The following is a 14,118-nucleotide window of genomic DNA, read 5'->3' on the forward strand; positions in this document are numbered from 1 at the left end:
TGTCCACTCCACTGTGTCCAGCTTGCTGATAAGTGGAGTCAGGCAGGGAGGTGGAGTTGAATGACACCAAAAAGACAAACTCTGATTTAATTGTCAGGGGCTGCAAGCTTCAATGTCCAAAGCTGCTGTAGATAGACTAAAGGGTTGGGTTTTATTTCAGTTCAACCTGACTGTGATGTGATAATTACAGGCATTGCAGGGGCTGGGCTGCTGCTTCCAGGCTCTTTCTGACAGTGACTGCAGAGACTCCAGAATTGTTACGTTTGTAGAGAGCAGCTGTACACGACTGGAGAGGAAGAAAACCCTCACAAAATCATTCCATGAGTGAAGTTCTGGTTCCTTTAGTGCAGAGGAAAAGCATCCCAGCCCCTGCAGCTGGCTGCACATCTGTTCTGCACATCTGTTCTCCTGGGAGGCTGCAGGGGTGGTGGGGAGGATCTGCTGATGCCTTAATCACACACCCACTCTGCTGAAGGAGGGGGCAAAACCCCCATCTGTGAGCACTGCGACCCTAACTGGCTCTTGCCAGGGTGTGGATGGGTCTGTGTTTAGGAAATACGGATGGAGGGAATCCCAGAGGGGTTTGGGAAGGCCAGGTGTGCTGAGCTGGGGCAGAGCTGTCCCAGCCTGAGGCAGCTGTCTCTGCAGGGATGGCAGCTGGTGCTCAGCAGCTTGGCCCCATCAAAGTGCACTCCTGGCACTCTGCTCCATCGCTCCAGGGATGTGGGAACAGAGGAACCAGGCAGGAAGGGTTTTCTGGGCCACAGCTGACAGAGAGGGAGGCAGACACAGCTGGGAATGCCTGCAGAGAGCTGGAAGGTGTTGGTGTTCTTCACACAGAGCTCCAGGTGGGAACTGTCCTGTGCTGGAACATCTTCAGATGTCCCACTCAGCCCTATTGTAAGGATTTACTGTTATCAGGGCTTTGAAATGTTAGGGAAGAGCCACAGAACACCTACTTATGCCAAAATTTATCTCCTTGCTCACCCACAGCCCTCCTGGGGGAAGGCTGGGTATGGCTTTTTGTGTCAAACCTGGTAGTGTTGTAAATCTCACAGTTGTTGTTTGTTTCTTTTCCTTCAGTTTAGGAGCAAACAGCCAAACACTTTTTGGCAAGTTTGTTGATATTTTCCTTGTTTTGCTCCTCTTGCCAAGCTTACACAATTCTGTGACTTGATGTGTCATGTTCTGCTTTGCATTTCTGTTGCAGATGCTTTTCTACTTAACCGACTTCATCTTGCTGCTCTAACTGGACATTTAACTTCTCTTTTACCTTGCTTTCTTAGAAGGTCTGTTTTAGCTGCCCTTTCTTGCTATTTGATGGTTTCTAGTGCTCTTCCCCACCTTGCTTTCTTCTCTGTGTTGCTGCTCCAAGTTGGTCTCTTGTGCTTTTTCCACCCCCAGTTATACTTTAAAATTCTTGAGCAACAGATTGGGGCATTGGCAGGACATTTGTCAGGACTCTGCAGGGAGGAGCAGAAAAAAGACATGAGCTCTGTTCCTTCCAGCTTCCTGTTGACACAAATTATTGAAGCTATGCTAATGGGAGACACAGCCACGCAGAGGAGATTCAATTTTGTGTCAAAGCATCTTCTGGAGAGCAAAAAACAAACATGAAAATGAATGTGTGCAAGAAGAGAAGCATTTTGAAAACCTATTTGCTGTAAATCTGGGGGATTTTTGGTGCTATTCCATGTTGGGTTTAAAGAAAGAAGTTCTAAATGTTTATTTCACTATAAGAAAATCCTGTGCTCATCAGCAAAAGTCAGATTTGTACAATAATGCTGAGCAATGGGATAGAATTTGGCTGGTTATTGCTCTCTCTTACATGCCAGTGGGGATCTTCCTAAAGGTCAGGGCTGGAGAGTGCTTACCTGCAATCTGGCTGCAGCTCAGCTAGGAAAGACATTTAGGGGTGCTCAAATTTAATGTCTGCCATCATGATAAATGTTAGGAACTCTGAGATGTGTTTTGATCAGTTTTATGGATTGCATTAGCGCAAACCTGGAGCCAGCACTGAACCTTCTTGTTTCAGCCACTCTGGCGAGATGGATCTCACTGACAGGTGAGGGCAGGGCAGCCAGAGGGGTGCAGTGAGCTTTTCCTGCCCTTGCACTGCAGGAAGCTGCTGAATTTCCTTTCAGTGCCCCAGGACTGGAGCAGGAGCTGCCTTCTCTCCCAGGCAGGGCAGAGTTACTTCCTGAGACACCAGGACATGGAAGGGCTTGAACAGCCCCGTGTGATGATATGTGGGAGCCTCTATGCCAAATTCCATGTGCCCAACAGCAAATATTTCCATCAGTGGCCAGTTTTGTGGCCTTTATTAATAGGAATTTTGGATTTACAGACAGGTATTGGATTTACAGATTTCAGGTGAAGTCAGAGGCACATGCATTTCCAGGGCAGCCAGAGAACAAACAGACAAACAGGTGCTTTTCCTCCAAGCAGAACTTTCTTAAAAATAAAAAAACCTGCATAACCACCCCCCCCACCCCCCTCCCCGAATAAAACCTGTTTTAATTCTCTGTCAGCCAGTGAAGACTTTGGCCTCTTTGCCCAGTCTGCCACTTAAAACAAAACATGTTGATGGATTTGTCGTGCGAGAGCTGAAAGCAAATTCACAAAACTGTGTCAGAAGGAAGGTGAAAACATTGTGAGTTCTTTGGCCAAAAGACAATTTAATACCAGGTTTGAGCATTGAACTGGAGCAAAATTAATAAATATAAGTTTTAAATGCATAATTAGAAATCGAAACACATTAAACCTAGTAGTGTGTTTGCTCTTTACACCTCTTTAATAGAGCTGGTTTAGTTTAATCTAGTCTTGGAATAAGAAGGGAATATTTCACTCTTGGAATAGGAAGGGAATATTCCAGCCTTCCTTACTGATTTTGCTTTCCCAAAATAAGTAAGGTCACTTGAAAATCCTGTTGAAAGAAAAGCAGAGATCCTTAAAAAATAAATAAATTTCAGTGTGGTGATGATTTTTCTGTTCCAAACAGCCAGTAATTCTCTCAGCTCTGTATTTATCAATCCTTGCTTGCACTCTCAAGTGCTTCATAAATAAACTGAGTATATTTATTTATATATATTTATATATAAACTGAGTATTTTGCTTTGACCAGCATTTACTGCCATCAGGATAATGTAATGCAAAAGTAGACTCAGAAATTTTGACTGCTTTCCTGAATTTTGTAGTAGGTTTTGCCACTTTGACATGTTCTCCTCTGTACTAAAAAGCAGCAGTGGAAGCTCTTGACATCCATTACAGACTGTCATTTCTAGGGGCAGAAAATTCAAATGGACTTTTTAACTGTTTCTTTCCTTCTAGTGAAAGAAACTGTACTCAAACAGAGGCTGTAAAGTTAATATTCAAAACAGGGCTGCAAAGCTGGGGTTCATGTCCTATGTATTATCTGCTGGTCCTGCTACAGTAGAGAGTCAGCAACTCTTTTTTGTGCTTGGTTAAGGCAAGTAGACACACCTGAAGGCCAGATTATGGAAATTAACTGTGATTTCTTCTGCAATCTTAATATGTAATTGCAAAGGAAACCTGTGTGTTATATTCCCTATTAAATTATCTTAGAAAATAATTTTTTCAGTTAAAATCTAAGTTATATCTGCTTCTTTGATGTGTGACTGTGGTGACTCAGAGCTGAGGAGGACCATGGGGCTGAGTGTCCCCTTCCTGCCATAGGAACTTGTCACCCATGCAGGAAAATCCCTCCTGTTGTGCTGCTCCACCAGGGCAATCCCCACTCCATCCTCTCCCCCAGTGCAGTTCTCCCACATCTCACAGCTCCCACCAGCACTGCCACTCCCCTCTGACATTCCTGGATATTCCACTTCTATCCTTAGCTCCAGCTCCCTCTGAGATGGATGCAAAGTGTCCTGGTTTCTTTTTGGGGTGTGTGAGCACCACCCCTGCTCTCTGAGGTGTTTTTAGCGGGTGGTTCAGTTTAAAATGCTCTGAAATCTCTGTCTGGGTGTCAGCCACCCCAAGGAGTCCTCTGTCCTTCCCTGCTGGGCCCAGCAGAGCTCTGCTGGTGGTGTCTGAGGAATGGCATTCTGCAAATCCACCCTGGAAATCTCCACCCTGGAAAAACACCAAGGAAATCTCCACCATGGAATCCCACCCTGGAAATCTCCATCCTAGAAATCTCCACTCTGGAAATCTACCTTGGAAATCCATCATGGAATTCACTCTAGAAATCCACCCTGGAAAAACCACCCTGGACATCCATCATGAAAATCCATCATGGAAATCCACCCTGGAAATGCACCCTGGGAACCTACCATGGAAACCACCCTGAAAATCTCCGCTCTCGTGATCTTCACCCTCGAAATCTTCATCCTGGAAACCCACCCTGGAAATCTCCACACTGGAAATCCACCCTGGGAATCCACCACTGATTTCTTCCTGTACAAGTTTCATTGAACTCAGTATTTTTTTTGAAATCTCCTGTTTGTAGAAAGCCCCATGAACAAGAAAATCTCTTTCTGTTGCAGTGAGCCCCAAACCCTTCTTAAGCACAAGGCCAATTCCCAACAAAACAAACAACAGGACAAATATTTCCCTGGTCAGAACACCAACCTCCCAGCTCCCAGAACACTGGAATAAATTGCATTTTCTCTCTGCTGGAAGAGCACCCACCAAGGAGTCCCCAGAGCCTCCCACTTCCATAAACTTTTTTTTTTCCTAAATTTTCATTCCAAAGTAAAGGGCTCCAGAAGGCCCCTCAATCCAGGCCTCATGGCATTCCTTTTGCTAAATTTTTTATACCAGGCATGTCTTGATCTGTGTTTTACCCTTCTATGCTCATAGGCTGTTTTTCTTCATTTTAATCCGCATGTCTTCCCTAAATCTCGCTTTCCTCACTGTTTACACATTTAGTCAGTGCCTCTTCCACCAGCCAAGGTGTCTCTCCTTGCCAGATGCCTTCTTGCCCAGCCCTGCAAGACAGCAGATGTTTTTATGTCTCTCACTGTGACCCTTTTCTGGTTCTCTGGGATCTTTTTAATCCTATTTTTCTAACTATTGTAGAAAACTTTTTTTTTTTCTCTCATGGATGCACTCTGGTAATTTGTAAGCAGTTCATGCAGTTCTTCCAAGGGCATGAGGTTTTTATTTATGGATTCTTTTTTTTTTTTCATCCTGTAGAAGCTCTTAATGGTTTTCATCTCATCAGCTGTAATTCTAATGTGAAAATATTCCAGCAGTTAATTAGAGCAGTGATTAGCAGTGGGAGAGCTGTGCCTCTCGGATTGCAGCTCTCATGCTGCAGAGGAGGTGCAGGAGCCCAGAAAATGCCCTTGGAAATTCTGGAGAGCTGGAGCAGACAGCCCAAACCGCTCTGGGAAGGGCCAGCACACCCCACAGGGGCTAAGAGCTCCATCTCAGGAGGTGCTGCAAGAACCCCAGAGGGTGGGGAGGGAGCTGAAGGTGAAGAAGGTGAGGAAATACCAGCTGCAGTCAGAAACTAGGAGATGCTGCTGATCCCAGGGCAGGGCTTGAGGGGAAAAAGCACCAGGGACAGATTTCGTCTTGGAGAGGCAGAGATCACCTTGCTCCTGTCCAGGCTGGGCTGCAAAACCTCAGGGAACATCCCACCTGTGCTATCAAACTCAGCATGCAGCGTCCAGGGAAGCAATCCCTGCATTCCCAGTGTATCAAACTCACCTTGCAGGATCCATGGAAGCAATCCATGGATTCCCAGAGGTATCAAACTCCCCATGCAGGGTCCAGGGAAGCAATCCCTGCATTCCCAGTCCAGCTGTGTTGATTTTGGCTTTGGGACCTGCTGGAAAACCACTGGAAGAGCACTGAGTTCTCTTGCCCGTTCCCATTTTCTCTGCATTCTGCTGGTGTGCCCAAAGTGGTTTGTAGATGCTGTTTCACCTTCCAGTGGCCATGCCAAGGTCTGGGTTGGTTCTGGGGGTTTGAATGCTTGCATGGAGCTGTCAGTCAGCTCCTGCTGGCAGAGGAGGGTGTCAGCTGCAGCCAGAGGTCTGCTCCCCTCCATTCTCCTATCAGGTATCAAATAAAAAATCAAATGTGTGTGAACTCAGCCTCTGGAAAAGCACTCACTGTTTGCTAACAGTGAGAGAGAAGAAATGTTGACCAATCTCAACAAAGGAGTACATGGAGGGCACAAAAAGGTAACATAGATGTTTCCCAGGTAATTATAATGTAAAAAATACAGTAATATAATGTTAAAATACATACAGACATTATGTTTAAAATGCAGATGTGGTGAAAAATCTTGGCCAAAGTTGACTGACTCCCACAGAGGACATGTGTCAAATGTGTCCTTCCAGACCTTTCCACACAGCTGCTTCATTCCTCCTCCTTCTGAAGGATCTCAAATGTTTTTGTCCCAGTTTGTTGGCCTCCAGGGACCCCTGTTTGTGCTTTGTGCTGTTGAACATCTCTCACTCTCACAAGATAATCCAGCCTTTATGGAATGACCATCCAGATTTCTGAGCCTCAGCCTGAAAATGGGTATTTCAGCCTGAAAAGGGACATTTCAGCCTGAAAATGTGTATTTCAGCCTGAAAATGGGTATTTCAGCCTGAAAAGGGACACTTCAGCCTGAGAAGGGATATTTCAGCCTGAAAAGGGATATTTCAGCCTAAGAAGGGACATTTCAGCCTAAGAATGGAGTTCAGGTCATTTTTCCTGGAGCCCTCTGAAGGGATGAAGAAGTCAATGTGTAATTTTATTTGTTAAATCCCTAAAATTGTAGTATAACCAGCCCATAATGCAAACCAGCTCACCTTTCAGCTTTGCAGACCTGCAGACCCTGCAGGGCCCTGGGCAGGTCACTGGCCAAAGGGATCTGCCCTTTGTGCATTGAAAGGGAAAATCCCATTGCAGAGGCCTCCATCCATGCTGAACACTGAGATCTCACCAGAAAATTGGAATATTTTACTTCAGGAATCTCAGTCACAAATTCTGATCCTCATTAATGCATTTGGAAGGAGGCAAGTTTATAGCTGGCCATGCAGAAGTGAACTGGTATTTTGGGGAATTTCTTCACTCTGAAGATGAGCCCACACCTTAGAGCAGCCAGAGATGAGTTAAATCTCAGCTGAAAGTGATTTTTTAATGACAGACAGATTGAAGAAGTGTTCACCCACCCAAGTTTTGCATTTCCCTGCTCCTAGAGAAGGCCAGCTCCTGTGGGTGGGTGTAACAGACTCTGCAGAGAATCTGGATTTTGTTTTAGATCCCATGAAGCACTCTGTGGCCAGTTGGAGTTCTGAGCCTGTAAAGAGGACAGGTAATGAACCCTCAAAAAAGGGAAATCTCTGATGGAAAGGGTTTAGTAAAACCCAGGGGTCCTGCCTGAGCAGGGAGCAGGCAGAGGAGATGCAATTCCTTGAGTTAAAATCCTTGTCAGCATCCCAGGAAATTCCCCACTGGAATGGGCAGGGCTACAAATCCTTCAGCCTGGCAAGAGGGATGAGCAGCTTTCTGGAATTAAAGGCAGCACCATCTGCAGTAATTAGCTTTAAATATCACATCTGATTCTCTCTGAGGGAGAAGGTGCTGTGGTTTGCCCAAGAACAAACCCTCTCAGAGATGGCATCCATGTAATTAAACACATTTTAACTCCTCAAGAGTGATAAGCAAAGTAATTATCTGAGTCCATGAAGACAGAAAAGGGATTTTTGGTAACTCCTGCTTGGTTACAGCACAGTCTGTGCAGTCACATTCACAGTTCTTGGGGTGGTGAAACCCCAGAAAGTTTTGCTACAAAATCAAAGGGAATAAGTGGGGGTTTTGTACTAAATATTTCTCCTCTGTGTCATACCTTGTTGGGGAGGAGGAAGAGCACAGCTGTCAGTCTCCTGCTCTGTTCTACAGGAACCATCCTGGCCTGGCTGTGCAAGGATTTTATCCTGACTAGAGAAGAGCTGACATTGCAACAAACCCTGACCAGTTTCCTTTTAAAATAACAATCTGCTAACTGTAAACTCATGTACCTGTGAATATCCCTTTTTGACCGAAAATAAGATGCAAAATTGGAAAATGAGAAGTAAATTCAGCTTGCAAAACTGAGAACTTTTTTCCACTTTCTTGTTCTTTTCTTAAGATGTAAAAATGGCTTCTGCTGAAATACTAAGCTCCAGGAGTTGGAGGGTTTTTAAGATGATTATGGGTTTTGATATTCATACAAAATACTTCAGTAGCTCAGTTAATATTTTCCATTTCATGAACATCCCATGTTTGTAAACATTTGACTTTGGATTAGATAATTCAGTAATTTATCATCTAAAACAATGATGCTCCTGCCCAGGACTGGTGTTCAGCTGCTGAAAAGAAAAATATAAAAATATATAGTCCAGATCCCACTTAAAAAATGATATGTCATTAAAACTTAACTGAAATTCTTCTTTATACATAGCCCAGAAGCAATCAGGGAAAGTAAAAAATATTTATGGCAGTTTATGGATGCGCAATTGGAATGCTGGAATTTTAAATTCATTGAGGCTGAATTTATCAGGTTGCTCTTTGCAGGAGAAATGATTGACAAGAGATTCCCAGATTTGTGAAGAGGTGGAGCAGCATCTCAGCAGGGTAAAGGAGAAATCCTTCCCCCAGCTGTGGCAATTTGAGGGATTTCTCTCCTTTGCCTCAAAAGCAGAAATCTCCTTTTCCTACCTTCTCCTTCTTAGCTGAATTACTAGATTTGGGGAAATTTTTGTGTGATACATGCCTGTTATCTGTGGTTGATACTGTGTTAGTTTAAGTGAACAAGCATTTGCAAGCAATTAATCTCAATTACAGCTTTCTTACCTCTTGCACGAGTGCCACAACCCCTACGAAAAATGCCATTTTCTTGCTGTCTTTTGCTTCCTTCCAGTGAAAATGGAAAAGAAAATAAGGGAAGAATCAAACATATTATTTTACAAACAAACACATGATTTTATTTTTTCTTTATAGATTTTTACTTAAAGATAGGTAAATATATTTATTTTAACCTAACAATTGCTTGGCAAAAATAATGTATTTAATAGTAAGTATTTTCTTGTAGAATTTGTAATTTGGCTCTTGGATCATAACTGAAATACTGAGTAAGTTGTCAGGAATCCTATTCACAAACCACTTATTTTGGTAGCTGTGATAATATTTCTTTTCCTTGAGGCCTGATTTGCACAGCACACAACCCAACTACAATTTCTTGGGCTTTTGGTGAAGACTGCTCATCATTAAGGCATTTTCCACTGGCCTTCCAAATTTAAAGATGGATTTTACCAAACCTAAGTAAACACCACTAAATTAAACAAGTCCCCCCTGCCAGCTGGAAATGCAAGCCAAGCTTTCATGGGTTTTTTTCCCCTTTAAACAGTTTTTGCTCTCCCTGCCCCCTGAGCCTCTCCTCAGAGTAGGTATTTTATCTCATTATGGACAGAGTTCTATTGTTCTGTGCTTTCTGTGCTGGTTGCAACCAGCAAATCTCACTATTCAAAGTGTTGTGCTGAGTTGTTTATGTCCCATGTTGGCACAGTGACAACTGAACACATCACAGGCACGGCTGAGCCAGAGCTTTGGAGTCCTGGAACAGCTCCGGCCTTGGGCTGCCAGAGCCCTCCTGCTCCCTGGAAACCTCAGGGGTGATTTAGTTTTCCAACTGTTACCAGAGGAGACTTTATCTGCTCAGCAAAGAGGAAGAACAGCCCCAAATCCATCTCTGTTTAATTAAAAATTCTCATTTTACATGTAAATGCTCTGTGTGAAGCTGCTGCAGCCCAGAGTACAGGTAGGCAGGATGTGTCATGGGAGCATTAATAGAATATTTTATCAGATTACTCCATAAAAAACATGAATAGAAAGGGATAACATGGAACAAATTAGATCATCCCCATCTTTTTGGTGGTGAGGCAAGGGGGGCCACGTGTTAATCACATTTAATTCTCTAAAAATCATAAATAGGAATGGGATAACATGAAGCTGTTAAATCACCCCATCTTTTTGGTAGTGGAGCAAGGGTGGCCACATGTTATATTCTGATATAAAAATATATAAAAATCATGAATAGGAATGGGATAACATGGACCAGTGATATCATCCCCATCCAAGGATGGCCATGTGGGAATGGCTCATGGCTGCAGCTTGGGAGATGAAACTTTTCCTGTCTGCTCCTCACCTGACCTGTTGGCACGACACAGCTGCTTTGATGTCTTTGCCAGCACTGCCAAATCAAGTCAGGGAGGTGCCAGCCACCAAATGAATGGTAAATATGCCTGGGCTCCAGGTTTGAGATGGCAGAGAAGGAGAAATTATAATGATTTTATCACAGGATCATCTTCAAACATACATACAATGAGCTATCTGACCCAGTTTTCCCATGTATTTAATTTTCTGTGCCTGCGAGGGCTTAGCTTTTCAAGGAGTTTTTCTGTGTTGGTCTGTGCCTGAAGTCAGAGCTGGGGTGGATTAAAGAGGTGTGTGAGGATGAGCAGAGAGGCTGTGTGGGCTGTGCCCCTGGATCTGCTGAGTTTATCAAACAGCCAAGCCAAGAAGCAAAATGTCAGTAGGAGCTCATTTGGGCCCAGTGTGGTTTCTCTCCTGAGCTTTCTGCTTTGTTCTGCTTTGTTTTGCAGTTTGCCCAGCTGGTGTCTGTCTACAAAACTTTGGGCCCAGAGAAGTTCCCTCTCATCGAGCAGACGTTCTACCCAAACCACAAGGAGATGGTAGGTGCACACAGCAGTGCTCACTCTGCCTTCTGTGCCTGGAAACAGGGGCTGGGACACACAATTCCCTGTGCCCATTCACCCAACGCTCCAAAAACCATTTTGGCAGCTTTCAGGGAGTGGGACAGGGTGACCCCTTGAAATCACTGTGATGCTGAGCTGGAGGGTACTCAGATGGCCATTGCTCAGTGGTCATTGTCCAGCTGCCCAGCTGCAGAGCTCAGAGGGATTAAATGCTCACAAAGACACTGAACAGCTCTGAAGGTGCAGCAGGCACTTCCATGGTTTGTTTTCCCTCCGGACCTTTGTGGTGCCCTCAGTGTTTGTTGCCTTTGGAGATGATGCACTGGGCACTGCAGAGCTTTGAACTCAGCCACAGTCTGGGTGGTTGTGACTTGTGACCTCCAGGTAGCTGAGCTAACACTGGTTCCCAGTGCTTTACAGGCAGGACAGCACAGATGAGCTGTCAGAGCCCAAGCAGCCCCTGGATGATGGCTTTAGGGTGTGGTTTAGCTTTAGGCAGCAGTGGGACACAATGGCCCTTAAGGGATCGCTCAAACTTGAGATTGGCAATAATTTTATTGAAAAATGCAGTACTTTTGGGTGCATTGCTAAACTGCAGTCCATAGAAACAAAGAACATTTCATTTTGGGGTAAGAACTAATGTGTCAGACACAGAAGTTTATATGGCATATTTTTCTGAGTGTAGCAGCCCTGTGAGTGGTTTTCCCTGTCTTCATTCCCCTACATTGCTCATTAAAGTCAGAACTTATAAGTTATTTCTCCTTTGTTTGAGCTTTTGAATGTTGTTCTCCACAGCCAAGTAATTTTTTTACGTATTTCTATGGTAATGAATGTTAATCTAGAGAAAATGAACCCGTTTGGGTATTGCATTGCCACTCAGAATTGCGGCAATAGCAGCCTGTGATGACACTCATGTGTTTGGTTTTATTCCTCTCAAAGAAAACATCTGAAACTTTGTGGCTTGGGAAATAATCAGGCAATGTGGTACAAGACGACATTTTGTTTGAATTTCTGGAGTGGGTTGTAAGATGATTTGGAAATCAGAGTCTTCTGATGCTGCACTGGAATCCCATCATGTTATTTTGTCTGGCGTTTCCAGCACTTTATCAACAGGTGGCCTTGTCTGCATTTGTTGATGCAGAATTTGATAATTACAGTTAAAATTTTTCTTTTTGTGTTCCTCTTGCTTTTTTCCTTCCCTTTTTGTTCTGTGAACGGGAACCTGGAGCTGTCCCACCCTCCAGTGCAAACCAGCTCGGGGGGGACATGGGGAGAAGGAAAAATCCCCAAATCTCTGGGCACTGAGGGTCAGCTGGGCATGCCAGAGATGCTCCTTTCATCCTCTGGCATCACTTGTGCCCAGGCTTTAGGCAACACAAGGTAAATAAACAAAGATGCCGTTCTTTTGTGTAAAAATGGAGCTGCTTTAATGAAACACTTTTTGAAACAGAAACATTCATCCCAGACTGATTACAAAAAACGCTGTGAGGCTTTTGAACTCATTGCTGGTTGAGTCATATCAACAGCCTTTCCCTCAGTAATTAGTTCCCTTTATTTCACTGCATTCCCACCTCTCCTGTTCTCTGCCCTGGCAAAAACAACATTGTAATTGCTGAACAATTTAATTCAAACTTAACTGGAATGCTGAGGAAACACCAGCAATATTCCAGGTGGTGATTTTCCCCCCTGCTCGCCTATACAGTCTCCCTTCTCTCCTCTTTTCCCTACTGTTATCAAAAGTCATGATTAATTCAAATTAAAGGCAAATGTTGTGCCAGGCTGTATTTCTGCTCTACCCTCTCATGTAACACAAACACAGTTTCAAGAAGTAAAAAGAAAATGTTGTAAAAAGAATCTGCTGGTGATAAGGTATATCAATGCCACTACAGTAAAAATCCTGATATTAAAATAACAAATTTATAGTCAAGCCTTTTGAGAATCTTCCTCAGGGAAAATAAAATCTCATTTTGTTTTTGTAAAGCTTTTCTTGCTACATTTATTGATATGAGGGGGAGAAAAAAATAAATCTTTGTACCATCCATTGTGGAAAGTTTGGGCAGGTTTCTGCTCAGCCAGAAATCAAAGTAGATAGACCTTAATTGTGAAGCACCTCAAGTGGGATATTTTATAGCAGGACAAATAGAAAATGTTTTTAAAACTAATTGTGGCATGCAATTTGTATTACAGTCTGTCCCTAAATATCAGAGAAAGCATTTTTTTGTGCAAGGTGCACAGAGAAGGCAGTCTGGGCTGGGTGAGTTGAGTTTGAAGTGTAATCACTCTAAAAATGAAATAGGAACAGAGTTCTGGTGAGTCAAAAAGCAGAAAACATCTGTTTGCTGTAGAGTATTATCCAAAAGGCACCACCCCATCAAAATGGATTTGGAGACAAATGCTACAGGGCTGGTATTTAATATTAACCACTGAACATTAACCACCTTTGTGCTTATTAAGCTCTGTGGGCTTCTACAGGAATTGGTTTGATCTGACACGAGGAAACAAAGCCTGACTTTGAATCTTTCTGATAATCAGCAATATAAATGCACAGCACTATCAGTAAGTAGCTCTGCCAATACTGTCACTGCAATATCAATTCTTTTTTGGAAGAAAGGTAGCTTTTTATTTTTTTTTGTTTCATTTATCTAATTCTATGGTCCAAATTGTTAGTGTTGGGAAATTTCTGGTTTGTCTTGAGTAAAGCAGAAAATAAGTTGGGCTTTACATTTGGCAGCACATAGATATGGTTTTAATTTAGGGTTGTAAATTGAAAGGGCCAGACTGAGTTATAGTGAATCAAAAGCGAAACATTGGCTTTTATATATTATGGGACACATACTCCTCAAAGGAATAAAGACATGTTTTCCTGTTGGCCTTGCACCATTTGCATTTCACTGGAAATGTATAAACTGAGTCACAGGAAAAGTAAATCTGTTTTTCTCAGGAGACCATATCCAGACCTGTCCTTTAGATAGTAAAACCTGTCAGAAAAGGCAGCTTCTGGAGATTCCCATCCTGCCTGAGGGCTCTCCCCCTTTTTTCTGGGGCACAAATAGGCTGAACTTTGGCATTTACACTTCCCAAAGTTTCACCACTATGAATTGAATTGCTTCTATAAACTTAAATATGTGTGTGAGAGATTAGTTACTAACTCCAGTCATCAATTCAGGAAAGTCAAGACACTAAAAACATTGCAGACAAGATGTGTTGTAACCCTGCTCTAGTTTGAGTTCACAAGTAGCCAAATTCACTGACAGAGTTTGGTGGGTGTTCATGAATGAAAAACAATTAAATCCCATTAAATGGAGTCAAATATCTGAGAGCTTCCAGAACTCATTGCAGTGTAAGTTATGCAATATTTACTGCATGTATTTTCACATGAGTTCCTAAAGTTTTA

The 14,118-nt window shown here is 43.2% G+C and overlaps 1 protein-coding gene across 1 annotated transcript in view; it reads left to right on the forward strand.

The window, feature by feature from the left end:
- Positions 1-14,118, forward strand: part of SYN2 (synapsin II) — a 153,331-nt gene that overhangs the window by 65,512 nt on the left and 73,701 nt on the right. The window contains exon 5 of the mRNA XM_033071277.1: positions 10,611-10,700. Within this exon, the coding sequence (XP_032927168.1) occupies positions 10,611-10,700 (90 nt within the window). The remainder of the gene's footprint in view (positions 1-10,610; positions 10,701-14,118) is intronic.

This window comes from Catharus ustulatus, chromosome 13 (assembly GCF_009819885.2).
Source record: "Catharus ustulatus isolate bCatUst1 chromosome 13, bCatUst1.pri.v2, whole genome shotgun sequence".
In the NCBI taxonomy this organism is placed as follows: Eukaryota; Metazoa; Chordata; class Aves; order Passeriformes; family Turdidae; genus Catharus; species Catharus ustulatus.